The 25,905-nt window shown below is 37.3% G+C and overlaps 1 protein-coding gene and 1 long non-coding RNA gene across 5 annotated transcripts; one reads left to right on the forward strand and one right to left on the reverse strand.

Moving 5' to 3' along the window:
- The first annotated feature begins 721 nt into the window (after positions 1-721).
- LOC114540700 lies at positions 722-25,890 on the forward strand. Of its 4 annotated transcripts, none has more exons than XM_028560826.1 (17): positions 722-833; positions 1,695-1,939; positions 2,387-2,516; positions 2,783-2,981; positions 3,083-3,424; positions 3,706-3,867; positions 3,993-4,225; positions 4,422-4,763; positions 5,520-5,613; positions 5,747-5,877; positions 6,018-6,093; positions 6,352-6,435; positions 6,678-6,732; positions 6,863-6,940; positions 7,165-7,239; positions 7,773-7,880; positions 25,803-25,890. In XM_028560826.1, the coding sequence occupies exons 1-16, from the start codon at positions 782-784 to the stop codon at positions 7,836-7,838; spliced, it is 2,364 nt and encodes a 787-aa protein (XP_028416627.1). In that variant the 5' UTR covers positions 722-781; the 3' UTR covers positions 7,839-7,880; positions 25,803-25,890. The 4 variants fall into 4 exon arrangements, with proteins under 4 accessions (XP_028416627.1, XP_028416626.1, XP_028416628.1 ...); XM_028560825.1 differs by lacking the exon at positions 25,803-25,890 and adding an exon at positions 9,949-10,024; XM_028560827.1 differs by lacking the exon at positions 25,803-25,890 and having other exon boundaries at positions 6,678-6,702; positions 7,773-8,412.
- On the reverse strand, positions 10,044-15,084 carry LOC114540701. Its single transcript, XR_003689097.1, has 3 exons — positions 14,986-15,084; positions 10,303-10,542; positions 10,044-10,122 (listed from the first exon to the last, which is right to left on the reverse strand). It is a non-coding gene; the product is annotated as an uncharacterized LOC114540701 (long non-coding RNA).
- Positions 25,891-25,905: the final 15 nt, after the last annotated feature.

Here is a 25,905-nt window from a genome sequence, read left to right on the forward strand (position 1 = left end):
TTAAATAAAGATTACTTAGTATTGATAACGAGTAAATAAAGGTTCACACAAACGAGCCGACAATGACAGGCTTGCTTTCGGCTACAAAATATACAGCAATACAAGCTTATAATATCAAAGCAATCATTTGCATTCAGTTCCTATTAATGTTGTAAAGTTGTATGGGTAAAGACCATTGTCATGAATAAACCATAATACTTTACCATTGTCATTGAGATGAATAGGTTTATTTTTTAGGTAAAAGCCGAAAATGTAAGTCCCAAAAAAGACACTTGAACGGCAGTTTCAAATACTTCGTTAGAAAAATTTGCGAATCTCGTAGTATTCCTACTAAGGGGTGAAATCAATTACCAGACAATTCGCTTGTGACCAACAGGGCGTAGTTAAACTACACTTTACCGTACAGTTTTTTCGCACGAATGCATTTTTTAGCCCACAGAAAACAGGATTTTTATTTAAATTAATTAGGCAAGCTATGCATGTGTTTAAAATAGGTTTTTCAGTCATGAATACAATACCGGTAGTACGCAGATTAGGTGATCAGTTGGATTTTGTGATGGCTATAAAATATAATTGCCAAGAACACAATAGCTGAAACCCCAAAAGGACAATAAATAATCCTCTCCTTAGACAAGTGTGTTGTAGGGAAAAGCGATTTGTTGTCATCACTTATTATACGGTATGTATGTTATGTAAATCCAGCCTCATTTTAAAACTTGCCGGCAAACAATAATCTTCCTTGAATGTGCTTCGCTTGGTTCGAGAGCGTCCATCTACAATAATGGCAGAGTGGAAAAGTCGATTTCTGTCTCGCCTTTCTGGGAAGAAAATTAGTAAGTTAATTTTCAAAATGCTGTTTGTTGAGTTTCAATTATTTGCATGCATTCAAGCATGTTTTAACCACCACTTTCTTAACTTGCATCACTAGCGTGCTGTGAATACTTTACTTTAGAGGTTTACATACCAACTTGCTGGGGCAGCTTATTAACTATCTCAACTAAAGCTTTAACATTCGATATGCTATAATCCCCACCTAAGCAAAATTAGGCGATGGCAGATCGACAAAGCCAAAGGCAAAGGATAATTTCTTGGCATACGGCCCAAATGCTCGCAGTCCGGCCAAGACTGCATTTATACAATTTCAAGTTAGGTCAAGCAGTACCGTATTGAGGCAAAGAACTATCTTTATCAATATATAAAAACGAACGAAATATTGAGAGTAATGAAAAGTGGGTTTTTCTTTGGGCGATTATCCAGTCGAGCGTCATGCATGTATCTCCGGCGTCCCGGCTTTAACCTGTCTTTGCCGTTGTAAACTGATGTTCCCGCCAATAGAAAATAACTGTACTAGCCATTAAAGTGGCTCCCTACAGTAAGTTAGTATACAATTTTATTACGCAACAAATCAGATTCGCGTTCGGTCAGTAATTTGCAATGGTGTCGCTGAAATTATTTGGACTTTCAAATCCCCATTGAAGACTTAAATGCATTAGAGCCCAAAGGAATTTTTCAAAATATTTTTCAGCCGGTTAACCAGGATAACTTCCCTTAGCACGTTTTCTCGTAGTCGAACCCAGTTACCCAGAGTCGGCGAAAAGAAACTACTCGTCGGCAAAAGCAGCAATAAGAGAGCATTTGCGGGAAGCATTTACTAATATGCAGACTTTTTTATGCCGAATTACTGAATTTTATAGAAGATGAGACCGAAGGTGTTTGTTTTGAAAAAACAGCCACAGTGTACAGTGACAGCGTCATCATAGATGCGATACCTCAAAAAACAACATTGGTTGATGAAAATGACAATTATGTGAGGAAAAATACCAAAATAATCCAGGTGGAAACACAAGAGAAGCATCTGACCCGGCAAGAAGTGGTACATATGCTAAAATCTCGCTTCAAAGATGATCTTAGCCAATATCAAACTCGCAAAGATCAAATAGTGAGCAAAAATCCAGTTTTATGATACTCGTTAAGTATAACCATGCATTGTTTCTAATAAGGGCGTACACACTTGCAATTTTTGCTGCATGCGAATTTTAGTGCGATCATAAACAATCAAAGGGAATTCTTGCCTTTGATTGTCTATGCTGCGATTTACTTCTTTTGGCGGATGCAAGAAAGTGAATAGTTATGTTCTGTACATATACGTGCCATATAGATTCGTGCTCTAATCTGAACATCCGTAACTTGTCCACTCGATCACATCTACCAAATAGAAAATAACACCTAAAATCAAGTAGAAAACGATGAACTGTCGCACGAAAAGTAGGAAACGACAATGTCGAGACTAAACTAGTCGCACATGCGCATAAAATGACATTTCATGCAAAGCCCGCCCGTTGTTACATGTTATGCCGATTATACTTTATACCACAATATTTTTCAGTCTATTGATGATGTTTGCTCGGAGCCTTCGAGGTCGCCGAAGTTCACAGCAAGGAATCGTTATGGATATTATCCACAAAGCCCCGATACTTCTCATCCAGCCTTGCCAAGAAAAGTAGATAGCAAATCAGGTAATGTACCAACATAAAAATTCCATCATGAACGATTAATATAACTGAGCATGATTCTAAGTAATGATTAGTCAACAAATTTTTTCACGAATTTTGCCCATTCAAACTCCACTGTTATCTGATGAATGCGAATTCCAGAATTGTGCACGCATCCACATACCAATGTATAACGTTCCAGTATAACTATAGTTAAACGACAACTAGCTACCTTTTTATATAACGGACGTCTGTTTCATTTCATCAAGTTTCTACTGAATATTATGCAGGTACCATCTGGCTACAATGTGGGGAAGAAATCAAACAGGTGAAATTGCCTGAGGATGCAGCCACACTGGGCCACATCAAGCTATTGTTTCAAGACAATTTCCATTCCGAGTTGAAGAATTACGCTTTTAGTGCTGATCGCGGCATTTTACTTATCAGAGATCCTTTCACTCGAGCTTTTAAAGAGTTGAATGACGTTAGGTACAGGGACTGCTTTGTTTATTTATCTTTTATATATTAGTTTCAACGTATAGATGTGCGATGGCACTAATAAGCCACATTTAACTGTTTCAAATCAACAGGCATGTCCACCCAGGAAGTCATCTAAAACTACTAGCCCCAAAGAAAAAACCTTGTCGGAGTCCAGACCACGGCAAACTTAACAGTAGCTTCACTTATGACGAACGCAGACGATCCAGAAGTTTCAATTCATCAGAAATCGATGCCCTCTCTAAAGCAATTACACAAAAAGGAATATCACGCACAAGAGCAGGGAGCTATTCATTTCATGGAACCACGAAATCTGGATATATCGCGACTCCCAAACGTCATATAGTGTCTAGTACACCGAAGGATAAACATACGAGTGTTGTTCCTGCTAAAAATTTTCCAAATGATGTGTCAAGACCAAGCCCACTAAACAGGTGAGTATTATATTTTTAAATGTGTCATAAACCTAACCACGAAGGCTGCTCCAAACACGCACGAAGTATTTCTTTTTCAAAATCGTACAGGCTTTGTCTATCGCATGCAATTATACTGACTGCAAAGTATTTTAAAATATCAATAATGAAACATTTTATCAATAATAAAATATTTTTACAGGGTAAACTTACTGGTATTCGATTGTCCGACTGCTAGCTTCTCATTTAAGGGGATATACTTTATTTTAATATATTTGCTCTACGGCGATTTTTGTCTACAGGACAAAAAGCCCAGTTCCATTTTCACCGAGTTATGGTAAAGCTTGGCAAACTTTTACCCATAACGAAATGTCTCCCACATGCCATTCGAATGTTGGTTCGCCTACCCCAAAATCGATGCCGAATGGGGTGGTATCAAGGCTTGACAGTAACGAAGTCAGAAAGTAAGTACAAATTAAATCATTATAGACAAAATACATCAAAGTTACACGCTTATCGATATTTAATCGAAACCTAAAATTTATAGCTTCATGAAATTCAAAGCAGCATGAAATATTGACATTTTAAGGCCATCAAGAGGTGCTGCAGAAGCGCATCCGAACAGTCTTGCAGGTCTTCCGGAAGAAGCGTTAAGAACAGATAGTGTTAGTGACGTGACAAGTTATGACAATTCAATGGACTCGCTTGATGCTCCATTCAGGCCAGCCTACATCTCTTCTAGTTCTACCAACAAAATAAGATCTGCTAGTGACTCTGGAACGGAATCTATAATTGCTGTAAATTGTGGAAGAAGTTCTATAGGTATGTCATTCACTTTCCTGGAGTGTTTCATATTCCTTCCATTAAAAAAGAGCATGTTTAAGTAAAACAGCAAATACAGGGCTACGAGTTAAGCCACAGCATCAAATCTGAATGAGAGACACCATTGGGAAACGTTCTAATATATGAATTAGATTAGAGCTTCAGTAATAGGTCTTTTACTTTGCATAAATTTCAGAACCAAATACGAATCCACCTCATCCGAGTTTGATTTCAAGCAAAGAAACAGTGGGAGTTCTTTCTCCTTCGAAAGAGTATAAGGAAAAAGAGCAAGAATGTTCTACGGCAGAGTCGCCGAGGAGATCAATTGTTAGACCAAGAGTTTGGGTGGATACATCACACCGTGCAAGAGATGAATCAATTAGGGTGAAGTCCACATATCTCCGGAAAGATGTCAAGCAACTGAGGTTAAAGTTGAAGGAATTGCGCAGTCAACATGAATACAATTCTCACATCTTTCATTCCATGATTTCCAAGACAGGAAAGCGAATCACCCAGGCTATTGAAACTGTTGTGTCAAGTACGTCGATTTTTTGTATTGAAGTCTGTTGATTCGGTAGACTAAAGATTGATCTTGAGATTATTAAATGTTGTTTTGATTCGTTCCTATGATGGGGAGGGAAGGGAGGATCAACGGAAAGAGATTTTACAAGATAGCGATGTATAGAACTCTGTCAATGCCCTGTCCTGTCCTGTCCTGTCCTGTTTTGTCGTATCCTCTCCTGTCCTGTCCTGTCCTGTTTTGTCCTGTCCTGTTTTGTCGTGTCGTGTCGTGTCCTGTCCTGTCCTGTCCTGTCCTGTCCTGTCCTGTCCTGTCCTGTCCTGTCCTGTCCTGTCCTGTCCTGTCCTGTCCTGTCCTGTCCTGTCCTGTCCTGTCCTGTCCTGTCCTGTCCTGTCCTGTCCTGTCCTGTCCTGTCCTGTCCTGTCCTGTCCTGTCCTGTCCTGTCCTGTCCTGTCCTGTCCTGTCCTGTCCTGTCCTGTCCTGTCCTGTCCTGTCCTGTCCTGTCCTGTCCTGTCCTGTCCTGTCCTGTCCTGTCCTGTCCTGTCCTGTCCTGTCCTGTCCTGTCCTGTCCTGTCCTGTCCTGTCCTGTCCTGTCCTGTCCTGTCCTGTCCTGTCCTGTCCTGTCCTGTCCTGTCCTGTCCTGTCCTGTCCCGCTTGAAAGGGCCTGGACGTGATAAAGATACACTCTAAACATCTTTAAATTGGTAATAAGTGGTAGCAGCAAAACAATCTGTGGTATATTATAATGACAAATCAATCTCTTGTTGTTTAAAGATTCACAAAAGAACTCTAATATTCAACGACAAAAAATGCGAGATGAAGAAAGTGCATATCAAAGACGCAGCGATAATGCTGAAAAAACTATGAGGTTAGTTTGCACGATTGCTGAACCTCGTTTTCGGTAGCCTACAATGACGTCGCGCGTTGAGATAACAATGATGGAGATAGTGAAATCGTCAATGAAAAACTGATTATGAAATTCATATTCTTTATACTCGCAGACGTCTGGAGAATGAGATTGAGATGTTGCGAGAAGCAGCGGTCAATTATAAATCAAGTACAAGACAAAGTGAACTCGATGAAATTCATGCCTCCCTTGAAAATTTGAACCGATCAATTGCTTCCTTAAAGTGTAAGATACAATCATAATTCACTTCACCTATACGAAATAAGGGCGTAGGACGGCAGGAGTTCGAGTTGTGAACTAATATTCAGTGATAGAATTCAATTCAGTCTATCGGTCAAATATATTAATTTGTTTTTTTATATCAGCTGATTTTGAAAGCCTCAATAAAGATGCAAGGGGCGTAATGACCGCGGAAAAACATTCCTTATTTGAAGAAGAGAGGTAAATAATTATAATGAGAAATGATTACAAGAAATTGAGACGATTTTTCCACGATAATTTACACTGGATATCACTAATGTCAGCAGCATATGGATCCGATTATTATGATCATATCAGATAGCCGAATGAGATTCAGAAATTTTCTTAATTAAAAAAGTGCGTGATCCTCGTGCACTCATGCATGCGTGATCTGTGAAGAAGAATAATTCTACCTCGTAGGAATAAAAAGCATTTTATGGTAATTTTTTCTTTCCATAGATTTTTCAAAGAGGAGCCCCTGCGTTTAGGTCAACTTGTGAACCGCTCCCGCCATGCCATTGGTAACCTTCTATCATTACAAAAGTAAGAACACGTGGCTTTATGGTGTGAACTAACAGATTTAATTGTTCTGCCTTGGGTGTAATTTATTCGCATTTTATGATTGCAATAGGAAGTAACCGAACTTCTGAGTGCATGCAAAGGATTTTTTATGGTCAACTAGCATCACAATTGTATAGAGTTACTTAAACATCTTCCCCAACAATTGTATATAGTCACTTGAAGATCTTCCCCAGCACATTCATCGAGATACTCTCTTCTTATAGGCTGGCGCAACAGGACGCAAACAAGGTACCCAGAACTGGAAATAGCTGTCCTGTTGTAAGTATATATTAATGTTTCCCGCACCATTTCTCCACAAGCTCACACAGGACTGGAGAAAAGTATTTTATCTCTTAATTAGTCGCATATACGCTGTTTGCAATTCATTTCCCGGCATTCTTTGCTATAGGTTTTAAAGAGTCCGATGAAGGAAACAGATACAATAAAACGTAATGGGAGTTACAGGCCGGGCGCCGTTGTTACTCAGGTATATATATTTGTATTGCATTCTATAGAGAAATCAGCCTAAATATTCCCAGCTTTTCAGGTGTGCTTGCTGGAGCCGACCTGCATAATCGCTTCCCTTCTCAATTATCTATACTGCGTCACAAATCGTCCCTTGTGCCCGGGGAAAGCTGAGGCCTAGTCAGACGTAATTCATAAAATCCTATATTTATCCGGTTTGTCAATGTCGTATATGTCCTGACACAGATATCTCACAAAACCAAAGTTGAATATGGCGGAGCAAGAACAACTGCTGCGTATAATCAAAACAACGGTTCTCAGGTTTGTGTGAAAAAGATTATAGTCATTTTTTATTTCCGTTTTATTTATCACTGATGCCGAAGGAGAGTTTAGTCTGCCCATACGGGCAAATATTTTTATCAAACTGACCACAGTTTGAAAATTCGCGGACCGATTTGTAAATTCCGCAAATTGGGTGAAAAGTCGTCACTTTTTATTCGACTGCGTGCATTCCTTCGTTGCATTTAAGGAATATTCATCATTCAATTCGACTTCCTCATCATCATTCAATTCGACAAAGCAAGTTTCTGTTTGGCCAAATAGACGGTTTGGCTAATCTTTTAAGCATGTTTTGACCGCAACCAGCGACCTACGTCACAACGCAGACGTTTGCCTTTCGTTGGTAATATTTGTGAAAGTAACTGTAAGAAGTTAGTTCCTCCTCTACAGATGCATGTATCGATAACGAATATTTTAAGCAGAAAATGTTTTTTGCAAATTGTAGCGCGTTTAGGTAAGCCGACTTTCCACTCTATCGTTTCTCAAGTGTAAAACCAATCTTTTTCGTTTTTCAGGCAAGCGTTGCTAAAACGAAGGTTCGTTTCAGTGATTCCGCAGAATGCAGAACTTATCGTCAATAATATTCACAGCTGCGTTCTATATCACATAGGTCCAACTTAAGGGTAAGTTTGAACCAGATAGTTTACCCAGGGAGTTGGTACAAAAGAGTTACTTAACCCTCGTGAATTAACATGCATTCCGTAAATCTTGGGTAAAAACAGGCGGATAGGAAGAGGGCGAGGTTCCGATCACAATGTCCGAAGTCATAACTCTCCTGTTTGTAGCCCATCCAGTTTCAGTAAAGTAGACTTTCAACTACATGTAAGCTCAGAAAACATCCAAATAGACGTTGCCATCAATTGGGTTGCGCTACATATATGCAAAACCTGCTTTAACAGGGACTAATTGGTACACTATACAACAAATCATGGTTCAAACTAAACGGTCTACATGCGAGGGTTAAGAAAATATGTATAGGCTCACGGTATATTCAACTAACTGACTGACCTAGAGAATAGCTGGCATGGCATGGCAAAGGAGTCTGAACATAGAACTTTGTAAACGATGCTTTATTTATGCTTTAACTTATACACAAGAACGCTCTACGGCCACTTTTGTTTTAACTTAGGACAAATAAATATCTCGTGTATAAGGAATATATATATATACAAGGAATAAAATTAAAATATCTCTTTTTTGCATGGTTGAATATTAAAGCTATGTTGCGCGATTCAATGGCCAATGTAAACGCACTGTTATACGGCGCAATTTTTCATGCTACTTGCAATTTACAATTCCACTTTTCAGAGATGTAAATATGGCAAATACGAAACTTTTGTGTTAATCGCTGTTTATTACACTCTATGCACGTTTCTCTCATTTACATTTGAAGACTCTTCATGCAGTAATTTACATCTCTTAAAGGCAGAGTTCAATTATCTACAAGTTAATTGCAAAAAAAATTGCACTGTGCACAGGGCCTTAAAAAAGCGAATATTAAATAATGTTATACAACCAGAAACTGACTTTTCACCAGACTGTTTGCGATGGAAATAACCCAACTTTAAACACTGTTCTATAAGACTGGCTCCTCGATCATCGTTGAGTCCGTTGAAGCATTGTTTTGAAATACCATTGCTTGTCGCAGGACTTACGGAAACGCATATGCATGAATGCGGTTTTTGAGCTCCATTAAATTTGAACTCCGCTTTAAGGTATATCTTAAACGCGCAACCATCTGCTAACGCTGTTTTTCAGTGCAATTGCAACAAAAGAGAATAGCGTAGAAGTTCAATATCATTGTTCTTTAAATCTAGAACGTTTCCACTTGGTTTTTCAATTTTTTCCTAGCTGGCGTGCAATGTCCGTTGTGGCACGTACAGAACACAAACGTCGAGTTACTGCTGATATTAAAATCCATACATTTTGAAACAGATACGTTATTCCAACATCCTCTTTCTTGGATTTCCAGTTTCGTTCCGTTTTTTCTCCATAAGCTGAAGCATCCAAATGCGCTGCAAGACCTTTTGCCACCAACTTTTCCATTCCTGTAGTAATCGCATTCTGAAATAGCAAGCATGCAAACATCACGTTGGGAGGAAGTACAATATATACGTGCAGCGACGTCGAGTAATAGCAATTGACCGCTCAAAGCTGTAACCTTTAATTACTGTAGGTAGGTTGTAACCTATTGGGCCCTACCCAAGTCAGAAAATGCATTTCAATCAAACTGCAAGTAGATTTTCTGAGTCAGAGTCTAAAAGAAGCAACAAACCATCTAAATAATCGCGCGACCAGACTAAGGTATAATTGAAAGGAAGAAGAACATAGTCAACATTTTACTCAACAGTCTTCAATTATTATAGAGAAACGACTAGCAAAAAACTGACCGACTATAAGCGCTCACAGGGAGAACAAATTTAGAACTTCGTATATTGTCATGGCTAGCGCAGAAAACAATTTCTCTGACTGAGAGAACGCAGCTGGTGGCTATAATAGCTTTGGGGGTTTATAAATTTGATACTAAAAACTAGTCTAATATGACTCGAATTTGAATATGAATTGAATTTGCATGCCAACAATGTACATACCAACACTTTCGGTTTTGATTATTAGTGGCTGTGATCTGTTTGATGTCAGAGAGCCTCGATAGGATGTTACGTCAATAACATATGTTGTATTCACGGATAGGTGATCAAACGTGAAGAGTCGTGCATTAGACCGTAATAATCTCAACCGCCGACCCGTCCTTCCTGGTGTATAGGCCGTGAGACGTATCCATCGATTTAGCTCTGTTGGCAGAAGTATCGTTTATATAACCTGTAACTTTGCCCTTGACCAAGCTAGCTATTTTCAATGATGGAACTATAAAAAAGGGGTGATAAATTATTGTTTTCAACATTGTATCCGTCACAGATAAGAGCTGAGAAACTTTAGAATTGCAATCTCAACTCTCTACTGAAATTGACTCTATACGTCTCTGTATTTCTTCATAAATAATTAAACTTTTCTAGCGCATGCGCCGTAACAGATCAGTGCACTTACCTGGTAAATAAGGCTTAGAAGGTAAACCATTACTGTTACAGAATTCAGATGTGCAACATTTTAAAGTAAAAATCCCAGGAGGCATGTTACAAAAAAGCTTTTGCCAACCAATTTTTTCGGTGCAGCCATATGTAACGTTTCCTCCAATGGTATGATTAAAACATGAATGTATCGTGTAGCAATTGTCTAGGGTGACATCGTCACAATACGCTCCAGAGCATCTACAGTGCAGAGGGGTGACTAAAATGAAATTCACATGTTATTGTTATCATAATGACTTTAAATTACGATCTCCCTTATATCTCTCTAATATCCGGCCTTCTTTGATGTTTTTACACTGATTACGTATGTTGGGAGCCCCGATGTGTCCCAATATGGTTGACCTCTGGAAAAAGTCATGTGAATTCCCGCAATGAATCAAACTTCCAACCACGGTTACGTAATTAGCATGAAATGCGGCAGCGTTTTTTATCATATCTCTTGGCAAACAACATGCTTTCCTTTGTTTTTGTCTCGAAAGCGATCTTTCCCGGACGCTTCTCCCAGACATGCATGTCGTATTTAATAGTCAATCAAACATTTAATTACCGTTATCGCTTTGTGGCTATCAAATTTTTGCTAACGAATTTATCGGAAATCATATGCATATTTGATATTTTATCTCTTTGGCGCAACATTTGTGATTTTTGCTGTTGTTGGGTGAAATTTCCTGTGATAAGTGCTTCCTCTTATTCTCAAAAGTCAAAACCAGTCGACACCATGAATTTCCGGGTCGACATTGTGCTTGACAATGAGCCCAAATTGCTAAACAGTTTGAGGTATCATTGAATTTCTCACACAAAAACAAACCCAGTCGAACATTTTTCTCAAATTAAAATCGTAACATCAGAAGCCGGCCTAACACATTTTGGACTGATGCGTTAGAAGTAATCTATAAATTGCAATGCCAATAAACCCTATCAGTCATGATTTGTGTCACGTGTTATATATTCGCCATTTTTACGTCATTTTTACGTCCCTTCAAGGGGCTATAAACTTGTGCCATGATCTTGTGTTCTGACCTGGAAACGGAGGTCGTGAAAAAACCAGACCGCTCGAAATTTTCATATTTATGTTACCTTATTTCACTGATGATGATTTTAAATCAACCGGCGCCCTTGCATTAAAGTGCAGAATTTTTTTAACTATTGATTCTTGTTACAAAATCCCAACTTTATGGAGTTTAATTTGTATAACAAATTTGTCCTGATTGAAAAAGGCTAAAATAAATTTACCCTAATCCCAGCTTCGATAGAATAATCTAGAAATCGTCTTGGATTGGCAATTAATTTAATGTTTCACATACATTCAACTTGACAAATGACAAACAACGCCCATGCATGCAACTCAATTTTCATCTCTTGTTATTTTAATTATTTATCGCTTTGAAGTTTGAACGCATACGTTTTCTAATTATTTTGTAATTACACCGCCCCATAGTCAATCGTGGGAAGTCGATCGTGCTGATGTCAATATGTTTTGCTGATGTTTTTAACTTCGATGGAATATTCCGTTATCTCGTCGTGCATGTGAAACGAAACATCTGCATGAGACATCCAGCTGCATGAACGTCACTTGAGACAGCTGACGAGCTTTTATCCCGAAATTTAGAGCTAGATCTTGGCTGACATTATGTATCTAAATCCTAGTCGCGACGTATGTCGCCGACCGTCATGCAGTTAACGCGTCGGTTGCCAGAGACGAAAGAATATATTCTAAATGTGCTCTATCGGGTATGAAACGAATCTGTGGCTGCACTATGCAACGCGCTCTTTATACATACTAATTTTTTTTACAAATGTCATAGATATATTTGAAGAGAAACAATTTCCTCACTTTTTGGAAACTATACTAATCGCGTTCTGATTTATATCATGATGATCCTCCATTGACGATGTTCTGCGAAATCAGAACCAGATTTTGCAGTATCATCGCTATATAACCTATAGCTAGCTATTGCATGGCGCCTTGTTGTAGTTGAAGCCATTGCAATATTGGATCATTTTTTTTGGAAATTAATTGCTTTAAATCTCATTAGTAAATCTCGTCAGGTAAATTGTATGCGCAGGATATTTGTTCTACGGATGTTTCTGATGCATGCAATGCATGGCGTCGAGTGGCAGACTGGCAGTGCCAGTGGCAGTGGTTTGAACTCTTTCCACTTGATATATAACATCTTACTAAAAGCATATATATAACATTTATGTTTTATAACTTCTTCTTTCCAGCGCGTCCTCGATCGTTGGCTCTAGTGCATGATGAAAAAAGCGGCATATATATAAGAAAACTCACACGACGTTTTAAAAAACCGATCCGCTCTGAATATATTCTGCCAGTCTCTATATAAAGATACGTTGCTTGGCTTGACGGCTGCCGCTCTGCAAGTTCACAAAACAATATAAAAACTGAGCATGCAAGCGTTATAGTTCGTGAGTTCCTGCCAAAATATATTGAGCATAAGTCAATTTAATTTTCGTTTTAGTGAGATTCGAAGACTATATATACATATTTATTTGATATGTTATATATGCATGATGACAACAAGAATAATTTTCAAGGTTGGTTCGTGAACGGTTACTGCATGAATTAAACGTTTACTTTTAGCGATGATTGATGTATTGTATAGTGTAATTCATGCACCAACTTGTTGCAATATTATATGTACTGAAGTAGCCTAATATAGGGCTTTTGCGAAGCCGAAGAACATAAGAAGCGCTATATTAAGTTTAGTTTCAAATATATTATAGTTCGCAGTTAGTTCGCAGACCGATCAAAATATCAAAACAGGAAACACAAACATTTAGACTTTTATTGTTTCACTTAAAAGGCGGTCCTACTGGGTTTTTAAACAAAATTGGCCAAGATCTTTTATCGATGAACGCCGGGAAGAAATTTTATAGTCGTGTTGATTTGGAATTAAATAGAAAGTGCACCGCCCTTTGGTTCGAGTATATAAATATGTACGCATAAAATATAATTTTCACTAAAGAATATAACTCTATGCCTATGGGAAGCCGAAATTAATCTTTTAAAAAGAGAATAACTGACAATGAACCATGATTTAAACGTATATTCCGAGAAAATGGTACTGCAGTATATATAACCTTTATTGAATCCTTAATCATGAATATGATTTCAGCCTTTAGGTGAAGTTTTTCTATCCCACATGCATTAAACCCGTGCATGCGCATTGTGCACATATATATATTAAACATAATAAACTTTAAACTTTAAACATATATACATAGATTTATATATCGTATTCAAAAGCTTAATTGTTTATCTCTGTCTTTAGCTTCCTTTTTTCTCTCATAGAGAAACAATCTGTATATAATCGGTGCGATAAACTCTCAAATAAACGCAATATTTTCAGTCGAAACTCAAAAGTGTAAGAAACTGTGCAAACCGTGTATATTTGCGTATTAATATCAGAGACGACCAGGAACTTATATAGATCAAAATGCGTCCAAGTAATTGTGTGGTCATTTGTATTTACACTATGGATAACCACAAACCGATAAGCCAAAGAACGCACCCGTATTGTGTTCAGGTTTTCGAGGATCAGTTGGTTATACGTCACGTACATTTGCGACAGAAAAAAAACGGAACTAAATCAAAGATTCTTCAGTTCTATATCATTCTAATTTACATTCATTGCGGCTCTTTTGCCAGCCTAAGTGACGAAGAGAAAATTTTGTAAAAGAGAATGCTAGAAAAATCTCCGACTAAAATTTTCCGCCTGATATAGAGTTGATATTGATGGGAGTTGGTTCATTAGTATATTTGATTGAAACAATGATATATGCATGCTAACCGGCGTAAACAAGAAGTTATGCGGAACCGAGAATGCCTTATACATACGCCAATGTGCGATAAAATCTACAGCATATGTTGCACTGTGGCAGACAATAATTGCCTTAAGACAAGAAGTACGCCATGAATTACAATAGATCCCAAGTCCATGAGCCGCGCCCTTTGTTCGCTTTCACGTAAACGTCGACGTTAAGTTTGAAAACGTTCCCCAATTTTGTTCAATGTGAAAATGAAATATCACAATTTCTTGACTCTTTTGCGCAGTGGTATTGTCTATATATTGTGATATCCTAATGCTTTCACTCCAAATTATAGTCCAGCATATGTAATTAAGTTCTGTCGATCGCGAAAAGCTAATGTAGTTACATTAATCTCCTTTTTATAATATGCTCAAGGTCGATTTGTATAGAAGTGATGAAGGATTTTACACGGAAATCCCATGATCGTGATGCTGATGGCTATATCTACAGGGCTCAATAGTTTTGCTCCTTGTGTAGCTATGTTTACATAATTTCATTGAACAATTTGCGAAGTGAAATTTTATCTCTTAGACTATGTATCCTGGGGATGCATCCCGAGAATTTTTAAATGCGAAAATCGGTTACGCTAGGAATATAAAAGAATCCTACATATTTGGTATCGAAATTCCCAATCTATACGCGAAAATTCTGAATGAGGTCATAACAAGTTGGTCTGGTAGGCTAATAGCTTACGAAATTAACTTCGCCAAACAATTCATCACGCGATTCAGTAAACAGCACGCAATCAACCCTAATCTGTTTAACAAATGCAACATGTGGCTGTAACGTACGAAGATATTTAAATTGTTACCTTTTCTAGCCCAAACAAGAATGAGCGCCAAGCAGAGTAACTTCATCTTGCGATTTGACCTGGAAAATAGAATTTTCTTGTACATGCGTTGTATCCCAGCCGACGTGTTTGTGTGACCCTTCCGGGCGTGCGCCCGCCTTTTATGCTATTTTGCTTATCCGGTGGCTTGCATGTTTGCTCCCTCTTGAGTGGGCATCATGTCGTGGAAGGAACAATTAATCCCGCTAATATCCGCTACCCTGTTTTGCCTGATACGCATGCGGTGACTATTTTGAGCACATAACATGAGGGCGTATATCATAGCTAAGCTAAGCTACACAAGTCAGCCAGTTAAGCATATTAGGGCTGCTTTCCACTGTCGCGTTTTTTGTACGTACGTATAAGTTTAAAACCTTCTATAAGTTGTTATATAATTGATATTATGCCAGAAAAAACATACCAAATCTTCAACCGAATTCAACCCTACGCATCTATTCAATCGTGGATTTTTAAAGTATCATTCAAATGATTTTAAACTTTTACGTGCGTTTATAGGTATAGCTATGTGCAAAAAACGCGACAGTAGAAGGCAGCCGTAATATCGGATAAGGGCAAAAAACTGTAATGTGATATAGACCTATTACGCTGCGTATGTGAAAAAAAACGTATAGTCTACGGCATTTAAAGTATATATGCATGCTATTGGACTCAGCCGACAAGCTATTCAAATCACGATAAATATGGCTAACTTGAACTTAAACTATATATATATATATATATATATATATATATATATATATATATATATATATATATATATATATATATATATATATACACATGTCTTTTTTACACACCGTACCCACGCATGTCAATCTCAAATGCATGTTATATCCTCACTATACGATACAATGTGCGCAATCACTTTTGGTTTAAAATGTGGTTGTTATGGTCATTATAACAATTTTGCGTCAATGAATGGTAAATTTTTTATAAATTACTCAATTGTCTGCGATATGACTTTTGTTAACTGGTTCATTTCCTGCGGGAGGAATGGGCTCCGCCTCCTCTGTCTTGTGTTTTGAATAATTTTGAGAAATTTTGGCATATTCCGCCTGTCCGACATTCCACCACAGCACGGAGGTCTCAACTCTCAACTTTTGCGGAGCAATGCCAAGTATATTCGAGCAGTCGAGCTTTTACATAATTACATTGATTGCAATTTAATATAGGATTCGATAATCTGTTTCCCCTCGGCCCAAATGGATATATATGCAACTGCTTAGTGAACATATAGCGAAAAGTAGCTAGAACACTAAACAATAATTTGATTACGAATATATATGATTACAAAAATATATCATTACGAATCTATTATCAAAGCATCATCAGACAGACTCAATAGATATATAAAAGTGATAAGTTACCAATGTGATTTATGTCAGTATATCACAACTTCTTATTCCTTTTCGTAACTCGCTCATAAAAACAATTCCTTTCTTGATCGATGCGTTATTGTGATGAAAAGTAGCGTATCTTTCAGTCAGGGTTACGCACTCGCGGGGCTGACAGAAACAACTAGGCTACAGCCTACAGGGCATAACTTGAAGTGGAAAATGGTTTTGATGGGGGTTGGAGGCGTGGACAAGCTAGACCTAGAACTATATACGTAGTTTAAAAAAAAGAGCGACATATATCTGCATGTTGCATATGACTGTTGCTTTCAATCTGTCTTGTTGTAATGAATTTAATTTTTGTGTTGTTCGTGGTTATCACGCAGGCTGCGTGCCGGATCGAAATTATTGTGACTGAACGAGCGACTTCTCGTTCGGAGAAGCTAAAACGCCTCAAACTCAGTCCCTTTTCTTTTAGAAACACAATATGTATTCAATTATTTCAGTTCTATCTAGTTTGTCATAGAATGTTTTCTAGACGGATTTCAGTGTCGTGTTTTGTACGTACTATACATGGCAATTGCTGATTAATAGAAAGGCAGAAGTATATACATTCATGAGTTAATCTTAAATTCAGAACACACTTTTGACATTACTTCCTTGGCATATACACCTTGTGGTGATTTATTCTGCCCGAATCACCCGACATTCGCCATTGTGCGTACAAAAACGCGACGGTGGAATTGCCATATTCCCGCAAATAGTAAAAACACGTTTTCTTGCAAGTTTTGAAACATAACAAGAAAATCTTGAAGTGTATTTTCAAATTTTACGTCGTATCTAGACGTCCTGTGAATGCGGAATTCGTGCATCGCTCGGAACTGTAACCGCGCAAAATAGTCTGAAACCACTTATCTGATAAAAACAAATCAAGTCAATACAGACCGCCGTAGATTTTCGTATGCTTTTTATATTGCATTGCTTATGCCTGAAATTAGCTACATAGCCTCACAGGGAATTTTTATAGTGAGAATGGTGGACTTTAGATCTATAGGCTATATTGACTAGTTGTGCGGAAAGATCGCGCGCAAACGGGTTAGACGCGGCGAATGCTTTTGTCCTTATGATAATGGGGTCGTACCGAACAAATTAATAATTATGAAGTGATTTGTTCAAGCTTACGTCTATAAAGACAGAGGAAATTACACACTATTAAGGACAAAGTAGTAAGTAATTTCAGAATTCAAAATTTAGGCCTACTTTGGAATTGCGCTTTTTTAATGCGATATTTTTCAATCCTTATTTTTTTTTCTATTCCTTATTTCTATATTATCCCACGTTACTATTGACGGAGTATTGTCATATGGTGATAACTAAATGTTATGGACTGTAGCTAATAGCTTTTAATGTATCTGCTAATTAGTTTTAACACTAGTCAAAACAAGACTTCGAATTAACAAGGGGACAGACTGTACAAGGTCAAAATATTATCACAATGTAGTCTGTCTGATAAAGATAAATCTGGAGTGTCGATGATTGACTGAATTTGTTTCACATTCGATGCTCCATGGAAAAATCAAAAGGAATTTAAATATTTAAACACGAAATACTGACTGCACACAAGATTTTACTTGTCCCACCCATACCTATAATCCCCTCACAATGAACCAGACAATTCACTATATTTTGTTTGTGTATGCAAGGTTATATTGACGTTCTTACTGCCTGGCTATATAAAGTAAACAACAGGACGTATTACCACCATCCCACGACTGATCTCACATGCACTCACCTTGGAGCACCGATGACAACCATAAGGAGAGCTGAATGAGAGCTTATGAATGCTTAACCTTATTGAATTATAATCCACTCGTAATTGTAGACAAATCTACTTCTTAACGTTAACTTGGTCTCATAGTTTGACCCACCCACAAGGCACAAAGAATGGAGTCGTCGTAAAAAACGTTCAGTCGAACTTTCTTATGTTATTGCATGCATGCAAACGTTCATGCGTCATTTCCCCTTATGTTGTCATGCAGCCCATGACACATGTTTGAATTTTCATGCAACGCTCGTATCAAACGAAATGACATAAAACTGAGTACAACTCATTTCATATATAGTCGCTCTCTGTATAATGAAGAACTCTGTCATAAATGATAAATGCATAAATGAAGTATATATCATTCAATTTTCTATTGTTTGAATTGCATTCGAGGCGAATCACGTGATGTATGAACTAAGCCTTAGACTCGAAACTCAGAAGAACACTCCTTTACACCGACTCTCTATAGCTGGTAACCGTCTTCGGCTCAGATTATATAGCTTTTGTTTTTCAATTGTATATATTGGTTAACATGTTCCTTAAAAAAAAGGCACGGTGACCTCCATTTTTTTACGTGCATTATAACTGTTTTACAGACTAACAGACAAAGACAGACTAACGGGATTATATAGTAAAGTCATAAAAAACTTTAATATCATGTTCAGAAATTTCAAAACTTTCGTTACACGAAGTCACGCAAGATACTATATACTATGGAAACAATATTCACAACAAGAAAACTTGCGATAATGCAATTGTGCACATGCGTTAGTTACTGGTCCACTGGTTCTATGAATCTGTGTATATAACGTATTGTGTCCTATTGTCCCACTCTCATTAGTTGTCATTCTTCCCTAATCAGATAATTTTAAAGTAAACATACGGTACCCGAACGCATGCTTTAACGTATTTTGCTTACCGAATTGAATCAATTCTGTCCAAAAGTGCCTCACGCCGAGTGAGACTGCATGGTATCTGAGCTTCCCTTTACTCCGTTGCACATGCATGTGCAAATTGCTTTTACATTTAATGATTATTTCGCATGTTGAGGCTGGTTTCCAGAAAGTGCATGGAATTCTTTTATCGAACCAAAATTTTTGCTCAGTTTTCTTTCCAATCGGGATTCCTTGCAATCAAGCGGATACTCTTGATCAATCACAACTGAAAAAAACCAAGCAAAAATACTCTTTCGATCGAAAAGTTCCGCCTAGTGGAAATTTAACCGTCTTTATATAAACACCAAAATTAATGGTAATAGGATTCATAGATTTCTACCCGCAAAGGCTTTTAAAGGCAATATATAGGCGGTAAAGTGCAGTTCAATCATTGTATTTGTGGCTATGTCTTCAAATATAAGAAATTCATCTGATTCCACGGGCGCTATTTCATGGCGAAATGCGAAAAATTTCGCCTGTTTCTTTTGAATTGTGCATGGCCACTTGAATAAATTAAGTCTGCTTGATTTCAGAAGGAGCCAGCGAAATACTGCGCATTTCCGGCTGAGAGATAGCACCCGTGGAACCAGGGCTTTAGTACAGTGGAAAGCGGCTAAGCTTCGTAAATTCACCACACACGTTGCTACTATTACCTATTATTATTTGATTTTTCATTGCCATTTTTTATATCATGCACTGTTATTTTGAATGCGTTGTTGATGAAACGGATTAGCCCTGACCCTGCACGTATTAAGTGCAGTACTCACTCATATGGCTGGCTCTAGTGCATTCAAACAGCGCATTACATTGTTATAATTTATATGATATATAAATATTATTTATACCCTGGCATTTGGTTTGATAAATATCTACGCTACGGTAAAAATTATGTGCATACGCCGGAGGAAAGCATCCCACAATCAAGTTCCTAGCAAGTTTAAGCGATCGTTACAGTTGAAAAACAGGCATTAATTTTACATTTTATTAAAGGCGTCACGGCTTTTTTGAGTATATTAACAAATCCGGAATCAATTTGCCAAGGAAGCAGCTGAATTATTACCATCCCTTTGTTAGCCGGTTCCATCAGATGACTTCTGCTAACTTTTAACTTTTGATTCACACCTGAATGTATTTTACAGTTAGAGAATAGAGTGGTTTGAGTAGAATAAAGAAATTTTTAAACAGATCTTGGGCTCATTTCGAGTTTGGAACTGCTTTTGCTTAATTTGACACGTTTACATCGATTGTTGCATGTGTTCGTGATCAATAAAGAGAGAAAGATTCCGACGACAGACGAAACATTTCATATTAAAGCACGGATGACAATTAAAATTGAACCGGCGCCGCTTATGAAGCGTCATAAAAATCAGGTTTAACTAAAAAACGCGAGTTTAAAATATTAAATGGATATTACTGAAACGGATATTCACGGAGTTTTGAAGAGCTCTTGAGATTCTATTCAGGGAAGTTTTAATTGCCAAGCCCGACATGCATGCTACTTTCATTGTGCTTGGTATATAACATATTTATGAAGTGAAAAAAAAACACTTCTCGACGTTTCGACCTAATAAGGGCCTTTATCAGGAGAGTTCGCATGAAATGTCGAAGTGTTTTTGTCTATTTTAGGCAGTTGTTATTCCACATTTACTGCCACGCTGCTCCTTGGTTATATCGGAACGTGACAGCTAAAGTTTATAGCGCTGGCTGCTTTTTATATTGGATATCAGAACAATTAAAATTCTGCCTTTGATAAAGGAATGCGCACACGACGCGTCTTTAGTGGGCAGACAGACAAAGAAGAAAAAAATCAAAATGATTTTGTGTTCAGTGTTCTGTGGTAAAAATCAGTCGGCAAAAATCCTTTAGCTAATATAAACACCGCATACTGAGAAATTTCTAGTCCGCCGACCATGCCTGTAAAAATCGACCGAATTAAAAGAAATCAAAATCGCGTTGGGTGCGCTTTGTTTTAGATGGTTCCTGACATATGATATCACTTAAAACAGTTTAAATAAGGTTTACTGTTTTTCAATGAAGATGGGAAAAACCACTGGCCTGCATGTTCTTCAATGGAAACTGTTATTTGAATGGCCGCGAGCAATTCAATAAAATTGATTCATATATTCACATTTCAATTATTGAAATTTAAACATAAACAACCAATTAAAATAAATGTTTCTCGAAAAGGAAATGGCCCATTAGAAATCTAACTCGATTATTTTCCTTGGCTTAATAGAAAACAAAGGGCACGTTTTCACACGATGTGACGTTACTTAGAATTTGCCGACGGTGTTGAGTTAAATCAAACAGTGCCTGAAGGTTGTTTATACTTATAGTTTTGAAACTGAATGCAATTAAAATTGTTTAAGGGGGCTTAACTAGTCAACTTAGCGGTAAAGCTTATGTTCATTTAAAAATATTGAAAAAAATATTTCATGCATGCCGTGTTGAACTAAGCGAGATGATCCGAATCTAAACATATATGCCTGCGTAAGGCTTATCTTTTTCACTTAAGGTAGTTTTGTGATAAAAAAATGAAGTTGTAACTAGTATACCGAAAAGGTATATATTTTGATCAGCAAAAGCCAACTGTGACAACGCTCAAGGTTATTATTGGAAATTATAAATACTGCAAGCCGATTTCACAAGCGCACAAAATCAATCCTCTGGCTCAGTGTTCAATGTCTTTCAGTGAGACCTGATTAGAATCTGCTGGTACAATATAACCGAGTGCATACTGTACCTAATTTTAGTGTGCAGTGACAACCAATTTGTGCAGAGATAAAGTAGAATATGCAGTGATAAAATGAGAAATGTGCAGTGATAAATGGTATTTTCTCATGCAACAGACCTCACACTGCTGAGATGGATTCGTCGGTAATAGTCATTTGTCACCCAAAATGCTGGAAATCAAGTCATAGGGACTCAAAAATACAGAAAATTTTCTGTAGGAGGTCTTACAGACCCCTGTTTCCTGTTTGAACCATATTTATCATGTGTCCCCCCCCCTCTACTATACCTGCTGTGATGTGCAGTGATAAAAAATTCTTAAAATTAGCTATGACCAACTGTTATACCCGATCACATTTCTTACATCAGTATAGCTAGAGAGTAAAGTTAGGTTGCTAACGTTGGTCACCCACTGAACTATACTCCCTATTTGAAACAGGTGAAATATATATTGACGTGGCCAAAATTGCTGATACGGCGGCCATAGAACATGGGGACATGCATTGCCCAAAACGACTTGATCATAATCGTTGCTTTTGTCCGGTTAGCTATAGCTTGTTTGTCCTTCCGTTTAAAACACTAAAGAGATTAGGGAATTTAGCTTGTAGGTACACCGCGTAAGCATTTAATACTGCATTTTATTTCATTTTTTATGCAGTATTAAATACTTACGTGGTGTACTTACTTACTTACAAGCTAAATTACTTATCGACTGTCACCATGCAAACATACAAGAATATTACGGAAGAGATTACTCTTCACATAAAATCTGCTTTCTTTAGTCATGTAAAACATTCATGTGAAATTGATGTTTGGAAGAGTTCAATTTTTCCGATTTACACAGACCAATCGATATTTTTAGCACGATGCTGTTTATAGGTTAAATGTGACAACTCTAACTGCATGGTGTCATGAACCATCGTCTATCCCACCCACGATGTGTGTCTCTTAATTATCATATCCGCTTCACACGATCGATTTTGAATTGACGGAAGCCATACATGCATTCCGACAAATATGCGTGCGATTTCCAGAATACGGTTCTGTACACCGATTTAGGAATAAGAACAACGTGGATTTATAATCATGACGTGAATGGTGAATAAAAATTGCGATATTTATCACAATCTAAGAAAAACAAATTCCGAAGAATTAAGCCATCTTGAAAACAAGATATGAATTAAAGAAGAAAGGTGAAATTGTATGTGAATTTTTTACCTTGAATTGAATTTGAAAACTTACACATAAATTTGGTTTACTTTTTACGTTAACTGCCTTTGGAGCGACATCGGCTCAGTTGCATCTGCATGTATATGCGTGCACATATACACACAAATCGTTGGACTCGTTACCAGGAATCGTTGTCCATAATTGCCTTGCGGAAAGTCAACCGGTGTCTGCCACACCTTGCCATATATTAAATATTGATAGAGAGCAGGAAATTTTGGGGTCAATTGCTCTCATCCATCTCTCGGGTATAATAAACCGGCTTCACACGCATTTTCTGGCAAACATGCTCGTTTATAATTACCCGGTACGCCGCTAAGTACATGCAGAAAAGGGGAAATAAACAGGAAAATCCCTGACGGACTATTTTTGCCAAAAACATGTATAACAACTGATTACGTAGAATAGCTCGGTCAACTTGAAATATTTTTTTTAAAACGAGAATATATTAAGGATTTTCTGAAAAGAAGTGCATGAAGTGTAGAGCTTAGAGCTAAGAATCTAATTTGAGAATTTCACTATAAACAAGAAGAGCGGAAATTATAAGTTTCGACCAGCTGTTATGCGACCGACAGATATTATAGTCTGTGATGATTATAGATATTTGGACGTGTTATAATTGATTATAGATATTTGGATGTGTTATCAGACTAAAAAAATAATCAAGCCTGACCACAAAGACTAAGTCTAAGTGACGGCAGCTTGATTTGTTTTTTTAGTCTACCAAAAATAAATATATAACCAGTGTTTACGCGTGTATTTCATATACATGCCTCGTCAGTTCACTGAACACTGAACAGTATATTATAATAAGACGAACTGAAATACCCAGCCTTAGTAATTAAATGCATGCGAAGTCAAACCAAATCCTATTATAAAGGATATAACTTCTTACGTATATACCTTTCATAATATTCTTGTGGCAGGTACAGATTAGATTATACTATAGTCTATATATGCTAGGTATTTAACAAGTTCTCGCACATTATCTCTACCACATGCACTCCCTGTCATATCATTTCCAAACAGACCATCCAGTAGACCAGAACCATAGACAAGTCAATGTTCATGCAAGTCAATGCTCTTAAAAAGTAACGCTTAGCTGTATCCAATTATAACGTTACGTACGCGCTACTATTTCATATTAACTATTTCGTAACCAATTGGTATTTCACGATGGTATTTCACCTTGACTGAAGCTTTAATTTTGATAGTTTTTCCTAAATCTCTCATCGATAAGCGAGAACAACACTTCTGCATGTGTCACACTCAATGAATTAGTCAGAATTAATGCATGAGCTTTGAAATCTGCATAGTTTTCATATATCGCCGATATTCAGCAATCTATTATCAGTGCCCAATTGGGTGAATTGGTTGGTGACGACAAAATTGGTTCCATGTGAAAATATCAAAGCAGTATATTTTTCAGTGATAACCGGCAATGGTATATAGTCGCCGCGCGATGATTGCGCGATATATGATAAATAGGCTTTAGAATTCCGGCATTCTTGCCGGAAAATAGATACTGAAATAATGACTTGAACCGAAAAACAAGAGAATTGATAAACAGGCTGAATATTTTACACTTGTAGTTGGTTTAGCACGAGTTATATATTTTTACATAAATTTCTTCGTGAATGATTTGAATTTATACTTAGGTCACATAAGTGTTTTGCTAGGTTATTTTCCAAGCACGCAATTATAAGTCTTCGTGTTTTGAACAGACCTTGGCGTTCCGAGCAGACCTACGAATGTTTGGTTTTCCGTTGTAGACAAAGCGTGGGAACGTTTGAACTCCTAATTAAGTTCATCTTGACCTAGAGAGATCTCGTTTTAAAATTCTTGTTCCTTGCCAATTGCTAAATAAAATAATTCAAGGATTCGGAAAATATCGGGCCCTTGGAAAACATTTTTTGATTTATTTCACTGAATCAAGAGAATCAAGTCACGGTTTGACGAACGATGCAACTCGTTTGCTTGAAATGGGCCAAAAAGAGAGTGTGGGTAAGTAGACACTCTAAATGGGGCAAGCAAGTGGTAAGCTGCAATAAACTCAACTAACCACAACAACCTTAGGGGGACGCTGCAGAAATGAGGCCATTATTAGAGATTATTAGAAACAATTAGTTTGCGCGCCCGCTGATTATTAAACATGTATCGGTCTTGGAAACCTCGTTCATGCACATCGGGAAAGTTCCTGTCGACATAACTCTTTAAATTCTTGCAGAGTGGAGCGGAGCTTCGGGGTCTAGACTTGACATATACAGAATGCCGACTCAAACAAAAATTTATTGAACATGAATAAATAATTGTATTTCTCTTTTTAAAGAATTATGTTTCCAGCAAAGTTATTAAAATGTTGAATATCTTTTGTTAATAAAGTTTTTAATTTTAAATTCTGTAATCATAAATAAAACCCAGAAAGTCCCAGATATCATTTTTGGTTGAAATATAACGCTCTATCGCAGACAGCTTACATTTAAATAATAGTAATAATGATAAAAATAAAAATAACAATAATAAGCTGCACCAAACAGCCACTATAGTGTTAGGAACCTAGTTTTAATTATCGTCTGTAGCTAATATAACTTATAACTTATAACTATATGAGTTTAATTTACATCTAAATTTATATTTCAAGAAAATTGCAAACAAGATGGCCGCGTACATGTACGCCGGAACCGTGGTATCTTAAATTTTAATCGTCATCATTATTTGTTTCTTCAGAAAATTGATTGTTTTCACAGACTATACGAGCACTGAAATATTTGCATCGGCCTCACGGATGACTGTAGCCAGTATCGAGAACAACTGAACATGCGATTGGAGA

The sequence above is a fragment of the Dendronephthya gigantea genome, unplaced genomic scaffold, assembly GCF_004324835.1.
Source record: "Dendronephthya gigantea isolate DGI-Jeju-01 unplaced genomic scaffold, DenGig_1.0 000248F, whole genome shotgun sequence".
NCBI classification, from domain to species: domain Eukaryota; kingdom Metazoa; phylum Cnidaria; class Anthozoa; order Malacalcyonacea; family Nephtheidae; genus Dendronephthya; species Dendronephthya gigantea.

Bases quoted from the DNA above. Each gene is read 5' to 3' on its own strand.
- LOC114540700 (XM_028560826.1), top strand. From the start codon at position 782: ATGGCAGAGTGGAAAAGTCGATTTCTGTCTCGCCTTTCTGGGAAGAAA. The intron at 5,878-6,017 runs GTAAGATACAAT...TTTTTATATCAG, and splicing joins ATCAATTGCTTCCTTAAAGT to CTGATTTTGAAAGCCTCAAT. The intron at 6,941-7,164 runs GTATATATATTT...GTCCTGACACAG, and splicing joins CGGGCGCCGTTGTTACTCAG to ATATCTCACAAAACCAAAGT.